At 39.9% G+C, this 21,558-nt stretch overlaps 2 protein-coding genes across 2 annotated transcripts; one reads left to right on the top strand and one right to left on the bottom strand.

Moving 5' to 3' along the window:
* Positions 1 to 1,980: 1,980 nt before the first annotated feature.
* On the top strand, positions 1,981 to 3,098 carry LOC148346550 (protein CEBPZOS-like). Its single transcript, XM_088325137.1, has 4 exons — positions 1,981 to 2,314; positions 2,558 to 2,676; positions 2,805 to 2,849; positions 2,934 to 3,098. Exons 2-4 carry the CDS (start codon positions 2,559 to 2,561, stop codon positions 3,020 to 3,022), a joined length of 252 nt encoding a protein of 83 aa, XP_088181263.1. The 5' UTR covers positions 1,981 to 2,314; position 2,558; the 3' UTR covers positions 3,023 to 3,098.
* cebpz (CCAAT enhancer binding protein zeta) lies at positions 2,729 to 20,941 on the bottom strand. Its single transcript, XM_088325136.1, has 17 exons — positions 20,720 to 20,941; positions 19,077 to 20,542; positions 16,602 to 16,836; positions 16,366 to 16,525; positions 16,202 to 16,290; positions 15,100 to 15,153; positions 14,920 to 15,022; positions 14,791 to 14,850; positions 14,610 to 14,676; positions 11,216 to 11,322; positions 11,080 to 11,140; positions 9,231 to 9,415; positions 7,919 to 7,966; positions 7,750 to 7,830; positions 7,600 to 7,664; positions 7,442 to 7,523; positions 2,729 to 3,184 (listed from the first exon to the last, which is right to left on the bottom strand). The coding sequence occupies exons 1-17, from the start codon at positions 20,915 to 20,917 to the stop codon at positions 3,027 to 3,029; spliced, it is 3,219 nt and encodes a 1,072-aa protein (XP_088181262.1). The 5' UTR covers positions 20,918 to 20,941; the 3' UTR covers positions 2,729 to 3,026.
* Positions 20,942 to 21,558: the final 617 nt, after the last annotated feature.

Below are 21,558 nucleotides of genomic sequence, written 5' to 3' on the forward strand. Positions count from 1 at the left end.
CATTTAATTGTTTTGATATTCACGAAAAGCATGGGTCGCAAACTCAACTTATGTGGGGGATGCGGAAGCTAGGGTCTGGGTGACATTGGATTAAATCAGGTTTTCCACAAAAATATTTATATACATGTAACGGGTGTAATAATAACTTTTGTTTTATTGAAATTCCTGCTGAAATATGTGTATAGTTTTTGGTAAATGTCCTGCAATGATGAGTCCAACAGTGCCATCTGCTGGTATGGGGTGGGGTTTGGTTTTGGCTTCTGACATGTGACCAGGAGGCGGGGTTTGTTGGCAGTCTTACCAGAGAGAACTGCAATGGTAAGACACATTTTTTGGTGCTCCACAAAAGAAGTTAATTTTAAACATTATAACCCCAGCTGACAAATCTCTCAACATGCACAGTAATGTGATTGATATTGTCAAGCTGTTTAGGTTTATTTTCGTTTTGTTTCAGTTTTACTAAATATGAATTCCCCTTGTAGAGATCAAAGAGATCAAAGCCAGCAGAAAAGCTAATGTTGTGACTCATCCATTTGCAGAAACTGTAATAATAAAAACCTCATCATCCAGTCCAGCGTGAATGTGGATCTTTGGTGGGACACGTACACCGCGGTTACATACATATGGAAATAAATCAATAAGTAATAAATTGATCCATAATTTGCTAGGGTTGCACTTAAAGAAACAATGTGTATTTTTCAGTGTCACCAAGTGTTTAAAAATGTAATACATTAAAAATATATTTAAATAAATAGCAGATATGTATGAATTATTATAAAAAGGTACATCCTAAATACTTGGAGGGTGAGAAATTTCTATTTGTATTGAAATACAAAACAATTTAACCTTCTTTTCATACTCAACAAATTTAATGTCAACAACATTGATTCGCATAACAAAAGGCTTTCACTGAAGGCCTAGGTGCGAAATGCGAGCCCCACCATTGGTAAAAACTAAATTGTATTTAATTATTTGGCCTAAAATTAAGTAACACATCATGATTCTGAAAGAGAAGGAGGAGCGATTCTTTCTTCCTCCTAAATTTAAATCAACATCCGTGTTGCAGGACAAGACGGGTTAAAACGAGTGCTGGAGTGAGCAGTTTGAGGTTTTTATTGCAGTAAAACAAATATGATAAATAAAACAGAACATTCTGAGCTTGTGCGTACAGAACAAAGTTGTAATGGTTTAACAAGTGCTCTTTCAAAATAGCTGACAATATACCAAACAGGCGGAAATTAGTGGAACATTTCCAGGGCACCAGCTTCACACCCATCCTTCTTGCCTTGATAAGACCCAAGGCCTCCCTTCCAGTGGTAAATCAGAACACCACTTAGAACAAAGTAGAGACTGCATAATAATAACTCATTACTCATGTTGTACCAGCTCAGTAGCCTAGATGGTAAGGCGCCCGCTTTGAGACTGGGAGGTTCGGGTTCGCGCCCCGGCCGAGTCATTCCTAAGACTTAAAAAGTGGTCGGCGGCGCCCTCTCTTGGCTGCGGCTGCATCGGGTCAGATGCAATCGACATTTCGTTCTGTGTACATTGTTACACAGAATGACAATACAAGGAAATTATTATTATTATTATTGTAGTGACAAAGGAATAAAACAAACAAGAAGTAAATTCGAATATATTAATAAGTATGAGGTGTATTAATTACCACTAACAATTTACTTAATTCCCTGCGACCCTACTGAGGATAAGTGGTGCAGATAATGGATGGAAGGTACTTAATTAAAATATTTATGTGATTTTTTTTTTTTAAAGAATATTACCGGAAAACGTATACATTATATGAAGTGACACACTTTAATATTACAACAACAGCACAATAATATATTCAATATATATACACATTTTTAAACACCAATCTTTGTTAACACATGCCTCAAATGCTTTGAAGATTGAACTGCGACAATCAGAACAGTCCCAATTCTCCCCGTCATTTGAGTGCAGCATTACGAGCCTTGAACTAACGCTGCTCTCTGCTGGCGTACACCTAACATGCAGCACACAGCTTTAATAGATTTGTATTTTTTGTTTCGCCGACTTTATTTAGTTCATAGTAAGTGTGTGATTATCAAATATAATTGTGTAATATCGAAGAGAGAGAGAATGACTATTTGAAACAAAATACAGTAATTGTTTTTTTTGTCTGTCCACCATGTGTCCCCGAGCTTCCGTTGTAGTTAGCACGTAGCTTGTTAGCTTCACCGTTTGACCCCACGAAGGGTTGTCGCTCCTCCTTTACAAAACACAAGACTTACTAATACGCACATTTCCAATGTCAATTTTGGTCTCTCGTCTATAGGTGAGTTTAATTCAATTGGTACTGTAACACGGGGCGAGCTTTACAGTGAAAGTCAAACGCAGCCCAATCAATTTGACTTTAAGTCGAGTGGCGTAATTTTGTTGTAGTCGTGTATAAAACGTGGGTTCCATAATATCGTTTAGAAACCTTGTACTAAAATGTTATTTCACAAATAGAATTCATACATTTACATTATCACTTGCAAGAATATTTTAAATCCTAATGTTATTTTAATTCTTTTAGGATGTCTCCCAAATGGTTTAAACCTCTGGCCAAAAAGTTGATGAAAGGCGTCCTCATCGTTGAACTTCTTGGCGTCTTTGGCGCATATGGTCTCTTCCACAGCATGAATACTAGCCAAGGTGTGTGTATGTACAATGCATAAAATGTTCTTCCGTGATAATGAAGAACTACTTCACCAACAAACTGCTTGTTTTATTTCACATCTTTTACCAAAATTGTGTTTTAAAAGAAATTAAAATTGTTTCAGATTTCAGGAACACCATGAAGAAAAGGTTTCCATCCATTCTTGAAGGTGAGCAAAAAACATAAAAAAACAATAAACATGATACCTTTCAGAACAAAAACTAGTAAATGAAATCGTTTTTGCTGTCAACAGTTTACTACAAGTCCAACGAGCTGGCGGGAGTGCACGGCATCCGGCAAAAGGACAAACTGGATTGGGCGACGGACACCGGCAGCCCCTGACCCATTACGTCCTCTTCCTCTTGTTTCCAACAGTCTTTGACATCTTGCTGCCGCGTCCGAGTCGCTTTTTGTTGAACGCAGACTTCTTCTTGCGCATAGTTTTGGCGTCGCGGTTGTGGATCCAGTCATCCCGTTGGCTTTCCCACTTAAGCTGCTTCACGCCTGAATGGGAAGTCGGCAGAATTTTGTCAAAAACTTTCCAACAGTTTGTGCTCAGAACTACTTGGGGAAAGGACAAGGACGTTTACAAGAATAATTATTTTAAACTAAGTACTATATTTTCCGCACTACAAGGCGCACCTTAAAGTCTTTATTTTTTTTCAAAAGCTGACCATGCGCCTTATAATACAGTGCGCCTTATATATGCATCAATATTAAGTCGCAAAGTCTTGCAACTAAAGCAAGCGGCCGGCGACTAGATTTTCCCCCGGAGGCGAAGTCGTCCGCGGTGTATGCTGGGATTTATATACCGGCGTTTCATTTCCTAACCAATGTGTCAATCATCATTTGAATCGGTCACTATTGGCTAAAGTTATTCTGAGGTAAAGGGGGCGGATCCTTTTTTATCATTTACAGGCTCGCATAGGCTAAAGGGGCGAAACAAAGCCTGCAATTGGCCGAAAAAGATGAATGTGAATCACATGTTGGGTTGCAACATAGAGAAAACATGTTTTACTATTCTGTATTTGTAAATATTTTACTCGCCTGGATTTACTACACTCACGGTTGTAAGAAGACCATGGTTACGTATCATTAATGAATGTGAAGGCTGCAAGAGAACTTAGGTGAGCTATGCGGATTTATATTTTCGCGGTATCTTGTTTTAGAACGATCTTGATGTTTCTGTGATGAGTCTATTTTTAAACTACCGTAATTTCCGCACTATAAGGCGCACCGGGTTATAGGGCGCACCCCGAAAAAATAGTTTTTGGTCCTATTTTTGACATACATAAGACGCACCGGATTATAAGGCGCTACAATGGGAACGTGGACAAAACAGTCAGATAGTTCAGTCCAACTTATTACCCCCTTAACATTCCCAAAGCTTGCAAAGACGCAAATACGTGTCGAAAACACGTGCGGATGCGGTGTCCGTAAGATGTCACTCAAATGCATCGTTCCATCATTCGGAAGGTTAAAGTCTTGGGATTCAATAAATGATAACAATTCCTTCGTATCTATTTTCTTTTTCGCTCGCAACTTTACTGTGCATATGACAATAAACACTTGGAATTGAGTTGAATTTAAAAATAGACACTCCATTATCTGCACCGCTTATCACAGAAACATCGAGTTCAGTCTGAAACAAGATACAGGGATAATATAGAAAGCCGGAGTAGCTCACCGAAGTCGTTGTGTTCATAATAATGTGCAGGCAATGTCCTCTTATATCCGTGAGGGTAGTAAATCCAGGAGAATACAATATTTACAAATACAGAATAGAAAAAAATGCTTTCTCTATGCCGTCAGCCACATGCTATACGCATACGTATTTTCGGCCAATTGCAGGCTTTGTTTCGCTGTTTAGATAGATAGATAGATAGATACTTTAAATATCCCCTAAGGGAAATTCACATTTCCAGCAGCATCCCTGAGCTAAGAACAATACAATGATAAAGCCAAAAGAAAACAATATACAAATACCCAGTGTGACGTGCAAATGCCCACTTTAGCATGTTATATAGATTAACTAAATAGTGCTACACAGAACACATAATGCAGTAAGATCCAATGTAGGTGGTGTGGTTTAATGTGGGCCTTTACTCTGCCGGGTGGAGTTAAAGAGCCTCATGGCATGAGGAAGAAAAGATCTCTTCAGTCTGTCCGTAGTACAAGACAGTGACAGCAGTCTGTCACTGAAACTGCTCTTCTGTCCGGAGATAATGCTGTGAAGCGGATGCGATGGATTGTCCATGATTGACCTCAGCTTTTTCAGTGCCTGTCTCTCAGCTGCTGTTGTTAGGCTGTCCAGCTCTTTGCCCACAACAGAGCTCGCTTTCCTAGCCAGTTTATTGAGACGAGAGGCATCCTTCTTCTTGACGCTGCCTCCCCAACACGCTGCCGCATAGAAGAGGGCGCTTGCCACTACTGTCTCATAGAATATTTTCAGGAGCTTTTTGCAGATGTTGAAGGAGGCCAGCCTTCTGAGGAAGTAAAGTCGGCTTTGCCCTTTCCTACATAGAGCTTCTGTGTTGGCAGTCCAGTCCAGTTTGTTGTCCAGCTGCACACCCAGGTATTTGTAGGTCTGGACAAATTCTACACATTCTCCCTTGATGGTTACAGGAACCGGGTGAGTTCTGGTTCTCCTCATTGGTTCTTTAAGCCAATGGCAGCCTGTAAATTATAAAAAGGATCCGCCTCTTGACCTCCGAATAACTTTAGCCAATAGTGATCGTTTCAACTGATGATTGACACGTCTTTTTCGGCCAATTGCAGGCTTTGATTGCCGTTTGAGCCAATGGCAGACTGTAAATGATAAAAAGGATCCGCCTCTTGACCTCCCAATAACTTTAGCCAATAGTGATCGTTTCAACTGATGATTGACACGTCTTTTTCGGCCAATTGCAGGCTTTGATTGCCGTTTGAGCCAATGGCAGTCTGTAAATGATAAAAAGGATCCGCCTCTTGACCTCCGAATAACTTTAGCCAATAGTGATTATTTCAACTGATGATTGACACGTCTTTTTCGGCCAATTGCAGGCTTTGATTGCCGTTTGAGCCAATGGCAGTCTGTAAATGATAAAAAGGATCCGCCTCTTGACCTCCGAATAACTTTAGCCAATAGTGATCGATTCAAATGATGATTGACACGTCTTTTTCGGCCAATTGCAGGCTTTGTTTGCCGTTTGAGCCAATGGCAGTCTGTAAATGATAAAAAGGATCCGCCTCTTGACCTCCGAATAACTTTAGCCAATAAAGATCAATTCAAATGATGATTGACACATTGGTTAGCCAATGAAACGCCGGTAAATAAATCCCAGCATCCACCGCGTACTACTTGGCGTTCGGGGGAAAATCTAGTCGGCGGCTTCAAGTTAGTTGGAAAACTTAACGTTGATCCATAAATAAGGCGCACTGTATTATAAGGCGCATGGTCAGCTTTTGAAAAAAATAAAGGCTTTTAGGTGCGCCTTATAGTGCGGAAAATACGGTAAATTCAATTCAAAGTGTTTATTGTCATATGCACAGTAAAGAACCCAGTTTCCCTGCACAATAAAATTCTTACTCTGCTGTCCACACAGTTGCCAGCAAAAAAATAAAATGGAAACTAAGAAATGTTTGTTTGGTGACATCGTACGGACACCGCATCCGCACGTGTCTATGACACATATTTGCTTCTTTGCAAGCTTTGGGAATGTTAAGGGGGTAATAAGTTTGAACTATCTGACTGTTTTGTCGAAGTTCCCATTGTAGCGCCTTATAATCCGGTGCGCCTTATGTATGGAAGATAAAAGACCAAAAACTATTTTTTGGGGGTGCGCCCTATTACCCGGGGCGCTTTATAGTGCGGAAAATACGGTATATGTAATGCAAAGACACTTTACTACTTCGTACTTGGGTTATCGCTGGTTCACTGCTATGCAGATTTTGAAATAAATTGCGTTTATTGATATCAATGCATGGTGCATTGTGTTCTGCAGCACACGGCACACACCTATTGCAATCACGAGGAGCCTGTGTGTGTGTGTGTGACTGTGATAGGTTGGGGTATGATGTCAAACAGCAGAACCGGCACACAAGTCAATGGGTCCACCAAAAACAAACTGCAAAGCACAGCCAGTATTTTAGCAGCTCGTTACATTGAAAATAAATCAATCAATTAAATCAAACTGTGAGAAAAGTCAGAAGAGTGCAGCGGGTGCTCCGTGGATTCTTATCTGTTTGGGAAGAGACTGGGACGCGTCGGGAGAGAAGGCAGTACCGGCGCCGCTGGTGTGGCCTACTGCGGCTAGGCTACATAACTCTCCAAACCACCCTTGGCAAGCCTGAATCTCACCAACTGAAATGTATGATCTGGAGCCACAAACTGTGGGAAACCGCTACATCTAAGACTGTTGTATTTTAATCATTGCAGAGACCTGGCTCAACCAAAGGATCCTCAATGCTTGTGTGCAGCTAGCTAGCCGCTTTATAAATCGTTTTCCTACACTGAAATGGGGGAGCCCTGCGATTCTGTTGTACTTTTATACAATGCCAAAAAAGACCATTCTTTCTCTATAATTGTTATTTTGTTACAGTCGTACACGCTCAGCTGGTAATAACGTCATATAGAGGTAAGTCTGGGGGCTTTCATGAAGGTGCGATGCGACTTTGAAGACTTTCACTTTTAGCGAGGAGGCGGGGGGTTTCTGGTCCCCACCAACCGCGATAAACAAGGGCATACTGTACTTGAGATAGTAATTTTGAGAAGGTCCTTACCTGCTTTGTCGGTGTTGGCCATTGCATTCATTCCGACGGTGTCGAACTTGACACCCGCATTTTCATCCAGCAAGCAGCCAAACTTGATTAAAAAGTGAATAGAATATTATTGCCAAAGAATGGGAAGATTTTTATCATAATTATTTTAGGCACTTCACCTCTTCAGCTGCTGCAAACAAGGCTGTTCCTTTTTGTCCTTTCTTTTTCTTTGCTGCTTTAGAGCCTGATTGGGGGACAAAAATGAAACGGGGGAATTGGGTTGATGTTCAACTCCCAATAGATTTTAAAGTCGACAAACGACAACAAACCAAAGGTTTGAGCGAAGTCAGGCGCATCTGTTGACTTCCTTTTGGAACGCGGCTTCACGACTGAAACCTCATCTTCATCATCTTAATGCGAGGAAAGAGATAAGCGTCAACTTTTTGGGAGATATAAAGCCTTTTTAAAAATTTCATTATCCCCCCCAAAAAAACTCACCAAAGTCAACATCTTGGCCTGCATCCTCGTCGTCTTCCAGTTCGGGAACTGAAAGAACAAGTCAGGCATGAAAATGGGTCAGGACTTAAGTAAGAAGGGTTCGGAGGAAATACGATATTTGTGTATAATTCGCGCCCCTAATTTTTGATTAAATATTAGTATAAAAGTTTGTCTCTTCTCAGCTCAAACTAAGCATTGAAAGTGACAAAGGTTGGTAAATACATGTGCCCATGATTCAACTCATTTGACAATGAACCCAATATCAGTGTTTGAAACTCATGACAAAAAGTTAGCAGACACCAGGGCAGAAAACTCTGAAAAGTTGCCTGCCCCATTTTTCACAACTTGATACACAATAAGACGACTAATAGCAAAAAAAAAAACATTGTTGAAAAGTATTATGGCTTGATAATCAGAATATATAACAGAACAACACTTCAAACTTAAATTAATTATAAATTTACTTATGACATTCATTGCATGTATATGACATTGCTGTTTTCCATCTGCCATCAATATGTACCTGTATTTATTCATCTTCATTCATGAAATGTTTGCGTTGCCTCATCTGCTACAAGCCACGTGAACTCCTCTTTCCACGATGCTTTTAATGAACGTTTACGTTTTGTAGCGTCATAAATTTTGTTAGCTTCTTTCGAATATTTCTTCTGGGGCTGAGGTTTTGGCTTGATTCCTAACCACTTATCCATTTTTCTTGTGTTCTCTGTGCTTCTACTTTGAAAAATGATATGCAAATGCATGACCTTGCTAGCCGCTTTATAAATCGTTTTTCAGTGGGGATGTTTTCGACTTCTGATTGGCTGCTGAGTATGCAAATTGCCAAACGAACCGAAATTTCCAAACTGAACTAAGATTTCGAAATAGAAATAAAGCAAACGTTTGATTTGAAAAAAAAAGAAGAAATGAAAGATCTTTTTTGTTTTTCTTGAAAAAGTTGTTAGCCACTCGGGCGGAGACGTTTTGTAAATTGTACGCGTCCGGGCAGACGTTATTTCAGACACTGCAAATATCAATAGAAATTTTACAATGTATTTGTCTTATATCCTTCAAAGTCCAATTCATCATCAGATACACCATAGAGTTGTTTCCCTCGTTGTGTTTTTTTTAAGTTTATATCTTTCAGGATGGATTTCTGTTTTCTCCATTCGTTAACATACATTTCTAATAACATGAATTAAAAATAGTGTGATCGTGAGATAAAATCAAACGCCGTTACATACAAGTTATTCAAGTTCTACTATACAGCACACTGGTTCAATTTGAATCTTTTATGGCAGAAAATCAAACTCACCATCCTCATCATCTCCATCAGGATCCACGAAGGCTCCTCCTCCTTCATCCAGGTCATCCCCAAAATCTTCTTCCATGCTGCCCAGCGACACCTCTTCGTCGTCCAGGTCGTCCATATCTGAGTCGTCTGAATCGTCTTCTTCGTCCTTTTTACCACCTTTTTTTTGTTTGGCTACTGACATATTCCTGAAACATTCAAAAGTGTGCCAGATTAGCTTAGCGGCTGAACTAGTTTCGGCAAGATGTGACAACTTAACGTACTACATTTAGTATTAACCGCGAATCAACGTGAATGTAAAAAGTATATCCCAACATGTTTTGAAAAAAGGTGCTGAAAAAATTCATACCGCAATCAACAAAAGCACCTAATAAATTTATTCAGTTTTTAATATTGGAAACAATATTCGAAAAGGAGTTTGCATAAGATGCCAGTTTGCTATTTTGACTACTGTACATCAGTGATTATGATTTGGACGATTATGTTCTGTTTGCATCACAAATGTCAAACCCCTGGCCCACCACATTGCTTTATTTGGCCCACTAGACCACACAGAGAGAAGCGCAAGAGGAAAATGAGCCAAACAATAACCTGCAGTTTTAAATATGTCAAGTAGATGTCACCAAAGCCAGGTGCCAAAGCACCCACTGTAGCTGTACTTTCTGAATACAGGGGACACAGAGTTTAAGGCAACGCAAAAAAATCTAAATAAAAAAATCTAAATAGCAACTTGGCGTCATTCCAAAGTTTTAAGGGACAGTGTATAATATTTAATGCCTGTACTGGTACAAAAAAATGTCCATTCAGTAAAAAATAAAACAACAGATTGATTTGAATAATAGGCAAAAATACATGAACTATTATACTAATGTTATTTTTTTTTTTAGAAAATCATAGGTTGAGAAAGTTGTATTTCTTTTACATAGTGGAATCCCAAACTAGAAGTCGTAGCCATGTTTGTCTGGCATCTTATTGCTATGCAAATTAGATATTCCAGTGCCATCTAGTGGTCAAATATTACACACTGGGGGATTAAATAAATTGTAGCTCCTTTCTATAATAGATAGGAAATGTAACTGCGAAGTTCCTATATTTGGATAATCAGTGTTCAAAAATAAATAAATAAATAAAAAGCACAAAGACTTTTAAACCATTATATCAACAATTTAAGTTTGTTTGTGTATGCTATTTTTGTCTCATTCCAGTCAGCATGTAGTACTTCAAATTAAATGAACTGTAGTGGGAATAAATCCAATCATTGTTTTTTTATTTACAAATACACAATTGATTAAAACTACTATAGATTGAATCTTAGTGAAGGAAAAGGTATTAAAGAAAATTACCTCTCAATAATCATTTTAAAATTCAATCCTACACCCCCCAACTCATAATTTAATAGTAGGCCTCCCAAAAGACCCCCAGCCCTCCAGTTAACGCACACTTCTTATGCCATTAACACCCTGGAGAACCCACGGGGTCATCATTTTCCAAAGAAGAAAAGGGGTTCTTGGGTTCTCCTGGGGTTACAAGTCTGGCCCCAGAACAATGTTTTTCTACCATGTGGCCCTTAAGCTAAAATTTGTTTATCACCTGTGGTTTACATTTTTGTCACTATTGGCCAATCATGTTGCTGATTTTTGACGAATCTGCTTTTTGTAACCAAGGAGATTCATTAAGAAGAAAGGGCTCAAGGGAGGGCTTTTGGAACAGATTTAAAATTTGGCATTGTGAGGGTTTTATGTACAGTCCTCTCCTGTTCTCCTCGCCGGTTTATAATTTATTGATATCTTCCCTCCTTATTTTTAGTGTCTACAAACCCATAAACTGATCAACATACAAATATTGAGCTCACCCGGCAAAGTCCAAGTCTTTGTCTTTAAACTCTGTGAAATACGAGTCTCCCTCGCAGGAGTCTGACACACACACAAACCAAGTTTAGAAATGAGCACTAAAAAAACACAAGTGTCTGATGAAAGGACGTGACAGACCGAGGATATTCTCAAACTCGTCGTCGCTCACGTCATCCACGCTCTCGTTGTCGTGGTCCTTTTTGGGCCGGCGGAATTTGTTCTCCTGCTGACACTTCTTGAAGAAGCTGCGAGGTGACAAAATGTTAAGGGTACGAGATTCAGTGGAGATTGTTTGTGATTTTCGGCAGAGGTAGCGAAAAAGCGTACATGTCAAGGTTTAGTTAACAGTTACTCAAGTACAGGCTCTGCTAGAACAAAACAGAAATGTTTGTAACCCTGACAAACACAAAACAGGGTTTCACCCAACAAACTTGCTAAGCATGGTGGCCAGGGATTGTCAAAATTAGAATGTAGTTAAAACCAAACAAAATGTATGTATATATATATATATATATATATATATATATATACTGGACTGTCTCAGAAAATTAGAATATTGTGATAAAGTTCTTTATTTTCTGTAATGCAATTAAAAAAACAAAAATGTCATACATTCTGGATTCATTACACATCAACTAAACTATTTCAAGCCTTTTATTATTTTAATATTGCTGAATTTGGCCTACAGCTTAAGAAAACTCAAAAATCCTATCTCAAAATATTAGAATATCATGAAAAAGTATACAAGTAGGCTATTCAACTAATCACCTGAATCATCTAATTAACTCTAAACACCTTGCGAGGGTTTCCTGAGCCTTAAAAACACTCAGCTTGGTTCAGTAAACTAAATCACAAGTATGGGGAAGACTGCTGATCTGACTGCTGTCCAGAGGACCATCATTGATACCCTCCATCAGGAGGGTAAGACACAAAAAGAAATTCCTCAAAGAGCAGGCTGTTCACTCACAGAGTGCAGTTTCAAAGCATATCCACAAAAAGTCTGTTGGAAGGGAAAAATGTGGCCGGAAACGCTGCACAACCAAGAGAGATGACCGCAGCCTTAACAAAATTGTGAAGAAGAGCCGCTTCCAGAATTTGGGGGAGCTTCAAAGACAGTGGGCTGAAGCTGGAGTCCAGGTATCAAAAGCCACAGTTCACAGACGTGTCCGGGAAATGGGCTACAATAGCCGTATTCCCATGGTCAAGCCACTTCTGAACTCAAGACAACGGAAGAAGCGTCTGACTTGGGCTATGGAGAAGAAGCACTGGACATTTGCAGAGTGGTCCAAAGTCCTTTTTTCAGACGAAAGCAAGTTTTGCATTTCATTTGGAAGTCAAGGCGCCAGAGTCTGAAGAAAGGCTGGAGAGGAGCAAAATCCAAGTTGCTTGAAATCCAGTGTGAAGTTCCCACAGTCAGCAATGGTTTGGGGAGCCATGTCAGCTGCTGGTGTTGGTCCACTGTGTTTCATCAAGTCCAGAGTAAATGCAACTGTGTACCAAGAGATTTTAGAGCACTACATGCTTCCATCTGCTGAAAAGCTCTATGGAGATGAGGATTTCATTTTCCAGCATGATCTGGCACCTGCCCACAGTGCCAAAACCACCAGTAACTGGTGCACTGACCATGGCATCACTGTCCTTGATTGGCCTGCTAATTCCCCTGACCTGAACCCCATCGAGAATTTGTGGGGTATAGTTAAGAAGAAGATGAAAGACACCAGACCTACAAATGCAAATGAGCTGAAGGCCGCTATTGAAGCAACCTGGGCATCAATAACACCTCAGCAATGCCACAGGCTGATTGCCTCCATGCCACGCCGGATTGATGCAGTAATCCGTGCAAAAGGATTCCCAACCAAGTACTGAGTGCATCAATGGACATTTTCAAATGTTTGATTTAGTTTTGCTGTTATAAAATTATTTTTTTACTTGGTCTGAGGAAGTATTCTAATATTTTGAGATAGGATTTTTGAGTTTTTTTCAGCTGTAAGCCAAAATCAGCAATATTCAAATAATAAAAGCCTTGAAATAGTTCAGTTGATGTGTAATGAATCCAGAATGTATGACATTTTTGTTTTTTTAATTGCATTACAGAAAATAAAGAACTTTATCACAATATTCTAATTTTCTGAGACAGTCCAGTATATATATATATATATATCAGTGTCTGAAATAACGTCTGCCCGGGGTGTGCGTCTTTTACGTCGGGCGTACAACTTACAAAATGTCTCCGCCAACTTTTTCAAGAAAAAAAAAAAACAAACAAAAAAAAAAAACAAAGATTTCTTTTTTCAAATCAAATGTTTGCTTTATTCCGATTTTGAAATCTTCGTTCGGTATGGAAATTTCGGAATTTCGATTCGTTTGGCAATTTGCACACTCGGCAGCCGATCAGAAGCCCGCATCGAGTAACGTGCTTCCGGAATTTCCCGACCATTATAAGGTCACGCATTTGCGTCCCATTTTCTAAAGTAAATGCACAGAAAACACAAGAAAATGGATAAGTGGTTAGGAATCAAGCCAAAACCTCAGCCCCCCAAAAAAATTCAAAAGAAGCTTAAAAAACTTATGACACTACAAAACGTAAACGTACATTAAATCATCGTGGAAAGAGGAGTTCACTTGGCTTGTAGCAGATGAGGCAACGCAAACATTTCATGAATGAAGATGAATAAATACAGGTACATACTGATGGCAGATGGATAACAGCGATGTCATATACATGCGATGAATGCTATAGGTAGATTTATAATAAACTTAATTTTAAAGTGTTGTTCTGTTATATATTCTGATGATCCATTCCATGGAGCCCATCCCAGCTATCTTCGGGCAGTGGGCAGGGGACACCCTGAACTGGTTGCCAGCCAGTCACAGGGCACACAGGGACAGACAATTTGCAGACAAATTCGATCGGCCAATTAACCTAACATGCATGTTTTTGGAATGCAAGAGGACTAGACTAGAGTGCCTGGAGGAAACCCATACAGGCACGAGGAGAACATGCAAACTCCACACAGAAGGTTCGATCTCATGACCTCAGAACTGTGCCGTAAACGCACTGTCCACTGCGCAGCCGTCCTGCCAAAACATTCTGATTATCAATCCGTAATACTTTGCAACAATGGGTTTTTTTTTGCGTCTGATTGTGTTTCAAGTTAGGAAAAATGGGGCAGGCACCTTTTTGGCTGGGCAGGCAACTTTTCAGAGTTGCCTGTCCTGGTGTCTGCTTTTTGTCATGAGTTTCAGACATTGTGTGTGTGTGTGTGTGTGTATACATATTTTAATCTTTTCCCTTTTATTCTCTTCTATTTAATGAATGATATTTTTAACCACTGTGAGGGGCTAAATAATAAAAAATGTCCCTCTAAAATAAGGTTAACCAAGTAGTATTTTAAACTAGCCGCAATTCTTAACAAAAGTCAAGGGTAGTGTGAACCCTACCACTGTAAGAATGTGTGCCCACTTTAACTTGATGGTTCACTCCAATTGATGTCATTAAAAACAATTTCATAATAAAAAGTGTCAAACTCACCGATAGAAAAAGATTTGGTCCACTGGAATCTGACTTTCTAGTTTCGACAGAAACTCGCCACTGTTAACTGGAGGAAAGAAAACACCTTCATGTAAAGTGACATTAAGTTTGACTGATACTATGTGGTCAAGTTATTGAAGGAAGAATAGTATATCTTTCTTTAGACTTCCGAGATAACTACCTGGTAAAGATTTGCCTTGGAATCTCTGTTTGGGTTTCATCGCTGACGTATCTGAGTTTGCTATAAGAAAAAAACAAAGTGTTTTCCCACCTCATTTTGTTTTTGGGCAGGGCGAAAGAGAATATTTACCTTTATACGAGGTCTGTTTGGGATTTCTGAAAACATATCTGTCCAGGAAACGCATGAGAGTGAAGTCCTGCAGGGGGTCTCCAGAGTACTGGATAAATTCGCCCTGTTCACAATTTGCACGTCACATATTTCCATTCACTTAAGCCAGGGAGGGTATGTAGTATGAGTTCATTTCCTTACTTTCAGGAGAGTTTTGGCAAAGAGTGACACCGAAGGGTGGAAGTGCAGTGCCAGCTACAGAGGAAAACAGAAATGTTTAAAAGACTAAAAAAAAAAATTACAGTTTATTAAAAAAAACACAAACTAATATTGATTTAAATTATAAGCAAAAATGCACAAACTCTCATATAAACATGCATGTTTTTTTTAAACTCGTAGGCTGACAAAATAATAGGCATTTTACATAAAATGAGCCTCAACTAGAGGGAGCTGAAATAATTGTCCTCTATCTTGCTGCTCGCATACCCGAAAAACCCAAAACCTTGCAAAAGGTTTGAAAAAATAAATAAAAATGTGCAGTTTGGTCACTTTGATTCTCCGTAGTTTGTATTCTTCCAACTGATTTTTAGCACCCCTTTTCTGTTGCACGACACAATACAGCGACAACTATCTGTCAAATTATACTCACTGTCCCTTTAGATAAATACATTTGATAACAAAAATATATATTTAAGAAAAAGGAGGATATCAAACAAAATTATGGATTAAATAATTGAATTACCTCACTGAAATACAATTTTTGTTGGTGCAAATTAACAACATAAAAAACGATTAATGCATACGTACATTGAAAAAAAACAACAACATTTTGACCATAGTGAGATTAAAAGGACACTGTATATTATTTAGCACCTCCTTGTGGCAAACTAACAGTATTTATTAAGAAAATGTATTGATTTCATCAGGTTATAAGAAAACATTCATGAACTACATAAAAACAAGCTTTAAAAAATGCTTGTAGGTTGAGAAATTAGCATTTATTTTACGTGATATGTTTGTCATCTAAAGGGAACTGACATAACAGTAATTGTTTGCCATCTTGCTGCTGTAGATACCCAAAAAACTCAAAAAGGCCAAACAAAAATATTGATTAAAATTGTGCGTTTTGGTCACTTTGAGTCTCCGTAGTTTGTATGCTTCCCTGTGCTTTTTATTAATACTTTTTGATTTCACTATGCCGTACAGCGACATTTAGTGGTCAAATAATACTCAGTCATCTCAAACATGGAGTCTTTGCCTAACAAAAAAAAAGAACCTAGAAGTAAGTATTTCTGTTTCTCACTCTGTGAAGTTCCCACAATGTGGTGTGGCCTGCGCCGCAGAACAACGGATTCCTGTGCATCGGGTCGTACTTCCCTCTTTTCATTTCAGCTGTTGAAAAAAAGACAAACGATCAAGCGATATATTGAACGATTATTGATCAATGATTATTTGTGTGGAACGGACCTTGCAGGTTCTGATGGTGGACCCACGAAGGCGACGGATTTGAGTTCTGCGTGCTTGTCGTCCCTTCCTCCGTTTTGTCGGCGTCAGTGAAGTGCTCCTCTTCGCCGTTATCATCATCATCGTCATCATCAGGGAGGTCTTTGAATGCCTCTTCTCCATCCTAAACAAAATAAACAGGTGAAGCGTCACAAAGCGTCGTATTAAAATGTGAATTTGATTTTTGCCGGAGTTCATACATGGTCCTCCTCCATCAGCATGGTCTTGAGTTCCGGCTTGACCCGCATAACCTCGGATACGAGGAAGAGGGCCCCGCAGGCGAAGTTGGGGCCCACTTCGGCGCTGACCTGCAGAAGGCGTTTGACGAAGGCTTTCACGCGACGCGGCACCGTGTCCGCCTTCAGGGATTTGTAAAGCAAGTTGAGGAACATGTGTTGACGGGTCGATGTCGGCAAGCTTGCCTCCAGAAGCTTCCTGTGTCGGCAGAATAGAAAAACACAATTTACATGTGCGACATGTTAAGTCAAGTTCATTGTATAGCCCTTAATCACAAAGAGTCTCAACGGCTGCACAAACCAGACTATTGCAAACTACAGACTATTATTGCACGGACCCTGATCTAAAACCTACATGAGGGCAAGGGAGAACTCCTCAGCGTGAGGAAAGTACAACCATGTTTATAAAACTTTCCATCAATATAGATAGATAAATACTTTATTCATCCCTGCAGGGAAATTCACATTTCCAGCAGCATCCCTGAGCTGAAAACAATACAATAATAAAGCAAAAATAATGCAATATACAAATACCCAATGTGACGTGCAAATGCCCACTGTAGTGTGTTATATAGAGTGTCTAGATAGTGCTAAACAGAATACATATTGGAATAAAAAATACGGTAATATGCAATGTAGGGGGGTGTGGTTTAATGTGGGCCTTTACTCTGCCGGGTAGAGTTAAAGAGCCTCATGGCATGAGGAAGGAAAGATCTCTTCACTCTGTCCATAGTACAAGACAGTGACAGCAGTCTGTCGCTGAAACTGCTCTTCTGTCTGGAGATAATGCTGTGTAGTGGATGCGATGGATTGTCCATGATTGATCGCAGCTTTTCCAGTGCCCGTCTCTCTGCTACTGTTGTTAGGCTGTCCAGCTCTGTGCCCACAACAGAGCTCGCTTTCCTCGCCAGTTTATTGAAACGAGAAGCATCCTTCTTCATTACGCTGCCTCCCCAACACACTGCCGCATGGAAGAGGGCGCTTGCCACAACTGTCTTATAGAATATTTTCAGGAGCTTTTGGCAGATGTTGAAGGAGGCCAGCCTTCTGAGGAAGTAAAGTCGGCTTTGGCCTTTCCTACATAGAGCTTCTGTGTTGGCAGTCCAGGATATGACCATACAAAACTCAGAACCAATTACCACATTAATATTTTCTATGAAACGGATACAATTAACCACATTTATTTGTGTACTGTACTTTTTTTAAACCTAAAAAAAAGACCTTAGGGGCACGTTTTCACAATATCCTATGGTATATTACCCTATTTGCGCAATGACTGATCAGAAAAATATATTGCTGACCACAAATGCAAAACTTTGAAAGTAACCACATGTCTCAACCCACAAGACATCTACTGTCTATTTCCAGTAAAACTATCCCAATCACTTGAGCGGACATTCTATAATAAATACAGTAATTCTCGATGGCTCGTGTGCAGAAGCGAGGCCTTTTCAATTCTTTCACCGCCTTGTCCATTCTGAAAACATGCAGTAGGCAGTCTAGTTTTGCACATTAACCAATATATATAGTATTACTTTTATGGTATATTGCAGTGTCTTTCAACCCTTTTTGAAACAAGCTACACTGTTATTTATACAAAAGTTCTGAGGGACACAGTCCGTCGAAAATGTTTGAAAATGAAGTTATTTCAAATATTTCATTGTACTACCTCATAAGCAGATAATTCGTATATAAAAAGAAGAATATAACACTTAGTATAAAAAAGAATGATGTACTTTATGTTTTTATTTTTTACAGCACATTCTTAAACCGCTTTGTTAAACAAATGAAGTTATTAAATGTACTGTGCTACCTCATGAGGAGATAATTAGTATATAAAAATCTACTGCCACCTACTGATATGGATGACTATTACAGTTCCTCGTCTGAAGATAGCAAAAATACTAAATAATGGCCTGATTTTTTTGGAAAATTGGGCAAGTTCCAGCGGCACACTAGACAAGGTCTCACGGCACACTAGTGTGCCTCGGCACACTGGTTGAAAAACACTGGTATATTGCAACTCAGGAGACTGCAACTCAAGCTGCAAAGAGGAAATGTTCTGAATATGAAATTCATGGAAATTGAACAGCCAGCTGTATTTCTCTGCACATGAGAGGAATGTTAGAGAATAGAGAAGACTAAAAGTTGACCTGAAAGATATGAATAAAACCAGAAAAGCAGGATAAGGGAAACAATTTTAGGGTGTATATGATGAAAAATCGGACATTGAATGACATAAAATTTGATTTGAGTTTAGAATTTACATCGTAAATCATTTTTATCATGGCCACTGTGTATACACCAATGAATGTCAATTTCAATGATAAGTTTGGGCTGAGTAAAAGTGAAACAAAATCTTATACAGATTTTAATCCATATTAGGGGTAAGCTTTATAAACAGTAAATTCCGTGTTCATTTAAAGAGTGGCACGTTACCTGTACAAAGCGCTGTAGTAGCGGTCGGAGACTGACTGCTCGGCGCTCATGACTTGGAAGAGGAGCATGAGCGCCTGCACGGCTATGTTGAATTTGACCAAATGGACGACCTTGAAGATCATGTCCATCTGCTCTCTGACCTTCTCGTCCCCCTCGGTGGTGTACGGGTAAGCCCGGTTGACGCCACACAACAATCCACTTAGCATCTTGGACTCTACTTTCTTCTTATTGACGCAGGAGTGGAAGAAAGAAAAGTAGACAGATATAAGCTTGGTGGCCAGCGCGTCTTCTTCACGACTGAGGTGCACTTGGCTGAGGAAGCAGATGGCGTAGTACTGAGCTTTGGTGCTTATATTAGCACGGAACATGAGGCGCTCCACCTCACAGCAGACCACCGCCTTCATGTTGGGGTGTTTGTGCAGCAGCGTCTCCAGCAGGTGCGAGGCTTTGGCTGCCATTTTGTACTCCGGGTCGCCCAACTTGTTGACCAGCTGGATGAGCAGCGCCCGTTCCTGTTCCGGTCGCTGGCAAAGCAGCTCGTACGCGGTTGTCATCGCCTTGGTTTTGGTGGCCGCCACTGTGTCGCGAGCCACCACGTCCAGCTCTGCAACGAACTGCCCCACGTGGTGCTTTAGGCAATGCTCGAAGTACCAGAGAATGAGACGGCGGTCACGGGCATCGCGGTTGCCGCTCGCAAGCTCCTCCAGTTTATCAAACGGGTGCTGGTCGAAGGGCCGCAGCTTACGGTTCTCCGGGAGTAAATTTGAGAGAAGCAGCTCCCGCAGAGTGTCCAGCGCCATCAAGCCCATTCGCCGGTTGCCCTTCATCTTCACCATGGAGACTAAGCTCTCCACATGTTCCAGCATATGCACCGGAGCATCCTGAATCAGGACTGTCATAGCTGCCATTCTATCAGCCAGAACGCCCTCTGTGACCACAGATTTCATCCAGGTTGAGTTGGCGCCTTTCTGCAGGGTTTTCTTATTTTTATACATCTGCACATCAGCCATGTAGAGTTGCTGAGCTAGCGACCTATAGGAAGACACAGAGCCAGGATCCTGTGGGATTGTGGAGCCTTCGGCGCTGTATTCCAATTCATACCATTTGCCTCCAGGTTTGACTAGCAGGACTTTTCTCTCGTGGAACTCAAACAAGTTCTGCTTGGCTTTTTTCTCAGTCTTTGTCGCTGCTGTCCCCTTCGTCTTGTTGTTCTTCTTTTCCTCTGAAGACTTCTGCTGTGGTTTGGTAGTTTTTTCCGGGGCAGATTTCTTTGAGACGTCCTTTTTTGGAGTTTCTTTTTCCTCTGTCTTTTCTGGAATGATCTGAAATTTGTTAAAATCCCGAATGCCCAATTTAACGATGAACTTCTCCAGTTCTCCTTCCTCCAGGTCATCTATGGTGTTTTTCTTTCCTCCATCCACCAGCTCATTGGTTTCGTCCAACGCTGACAAAAGAATGTAGTCAGCCTGCATACATTTCAGAAAAGATAGGAAATCGTAAATGATTTATTTAGTGTTGTCATTATTTAGACTATTTATCCCCAAACGAGTTTGTCAGGGGTGTGAGTATTGGAACCAAAGCTGTTTACGTTTTAAATATACCGTTATTACCACGTATTCAAGGATAATATTTTTTTACATCACCTTAGTCCCACCGAGCCACAAAACGTCTTTCAAATTGAACCCCTCAACCTCCGCAGGGTCCATATTGTCAACATCTTCAGCCTCATTGTCCTCTTCAGCGTTATCGTTTTCCTCATCTTCCATTTTGTGCTTTGGTTGCTTACTGGTCAAATTTGTATCCGCGTTGGACTTTTTTCGGTGCTTGTTTTTGGCCGCCATGCTGCCAACATGAGGATGCGTAACCCGGAAGGGAAATGCCTGACGTCACAGGTTCGTGAGGGCAGCCGGTGTTATTTCCCACATCAATGCACTGAAATTATCCTATAAAATGAATTATAATCCTGAAATGTTCAATTGATGAATGTATTTTATTGCATTTACTCCAACGGAGTACGTAAATAGGGTCTCCACATCAAATTTCGGTGCTGCTATTTTTACCTGCATTCCAGACAAACGAGGGTTACATTTTATTTGAAAAAAACAAACAAAAAAAAAACACATTAATTTAGCTACGGTGAGCCAAACAATCGACTCACTGCGTGATCCACAGCTTGTCCAATAACTGCCACTGTGACGATGCACATATTTATTATGTATTCATGTTTTGACGTATTTATCCTTTTGCTATTAAAGAAAACATACATTATTATACTTAAGAAAAAAACATCACACTTCTTTATATCATATTATAATGACAGTAAAGGTCATTCATTCAGAAAAACCCGTGCTACTTTGCTTTTTTTTGTCAAGTTTTTAAATTTCAAAATAAAATTTTAAAACAGACCTTGCCAATTTTAACAAAGAACCGTATAAAGATGAGATGTTATGCGTTTTTGAAAACTAAAAAAAAGATTGAAGTT

The sequence above is a fragment of the Urocampus carinirostris genome, chromosome 20 (genome assembly GCF_059441175.1).
Source record: "Urocampus carinirostris isolate Australia breed hairy pipefish chromosome 20, RoL_Ucar_1.0, whole genome shotgun sequence".
NCBI classification, from domain to species: Eukaryota; Metazoa; Chordata; class Actinopteri; order Syngnathiformes; family Syngnathidae; genus Urocampus; species Urocampus carinirostris.

What these genes read in the sequence shown, in the direction of transcription:
- LOC148346550 (XM_088325137.1), top strand. Translation starts at nt 2,559, where the DNA reads ATGTCTCCCAAATGGTTTAAACCTCTGGCCAAAAAGTTGATGAAAGGC. An exon ending in CAGCATGAATACTAGCCAAG is followed by an intron (nt 2,677 to 2,804) that starts GTGTGTGTATGT and finishes AAATTGTTTCAG; the next exon opens with ATTTCAGGAACACCATGAAG. An exon ending in GTTTCCATCCATTCTTGAAG is followed by an intron (nt 2,850 to 2,933) that starts GTGAGCAAAAAA and finishes TGCTGTCAACAG; the next exon opens with TTTACTACAAGTCCAACGAG.
- cebpz (XM_088325136.1), bottom strand. Translation starts at nt 20,917, where the DNA reads ATGGCGGCCAAAAACAAGCACCGAAAAAAGTCCAACGCGGATACAAAT. An exon ending in TGTTTGCAGCAGCTGAAGAG is followed by an intron (nt 7,524 to 7,599) that starts GTGAAGTGCCTA and finishes TTTTTAATCAAG; the next exon opens with TTTGGCTGCTTGCTGGATGA. An exon ending in GGCCAACACCGACAAAGCAG is followed by an intron (nt 3,185 to 7,441) that starts GTAAGGACCTTC and finishes CTTCCCATTCAG; the next exon opens with GCGTGAAGCAGCTTAAGTGG.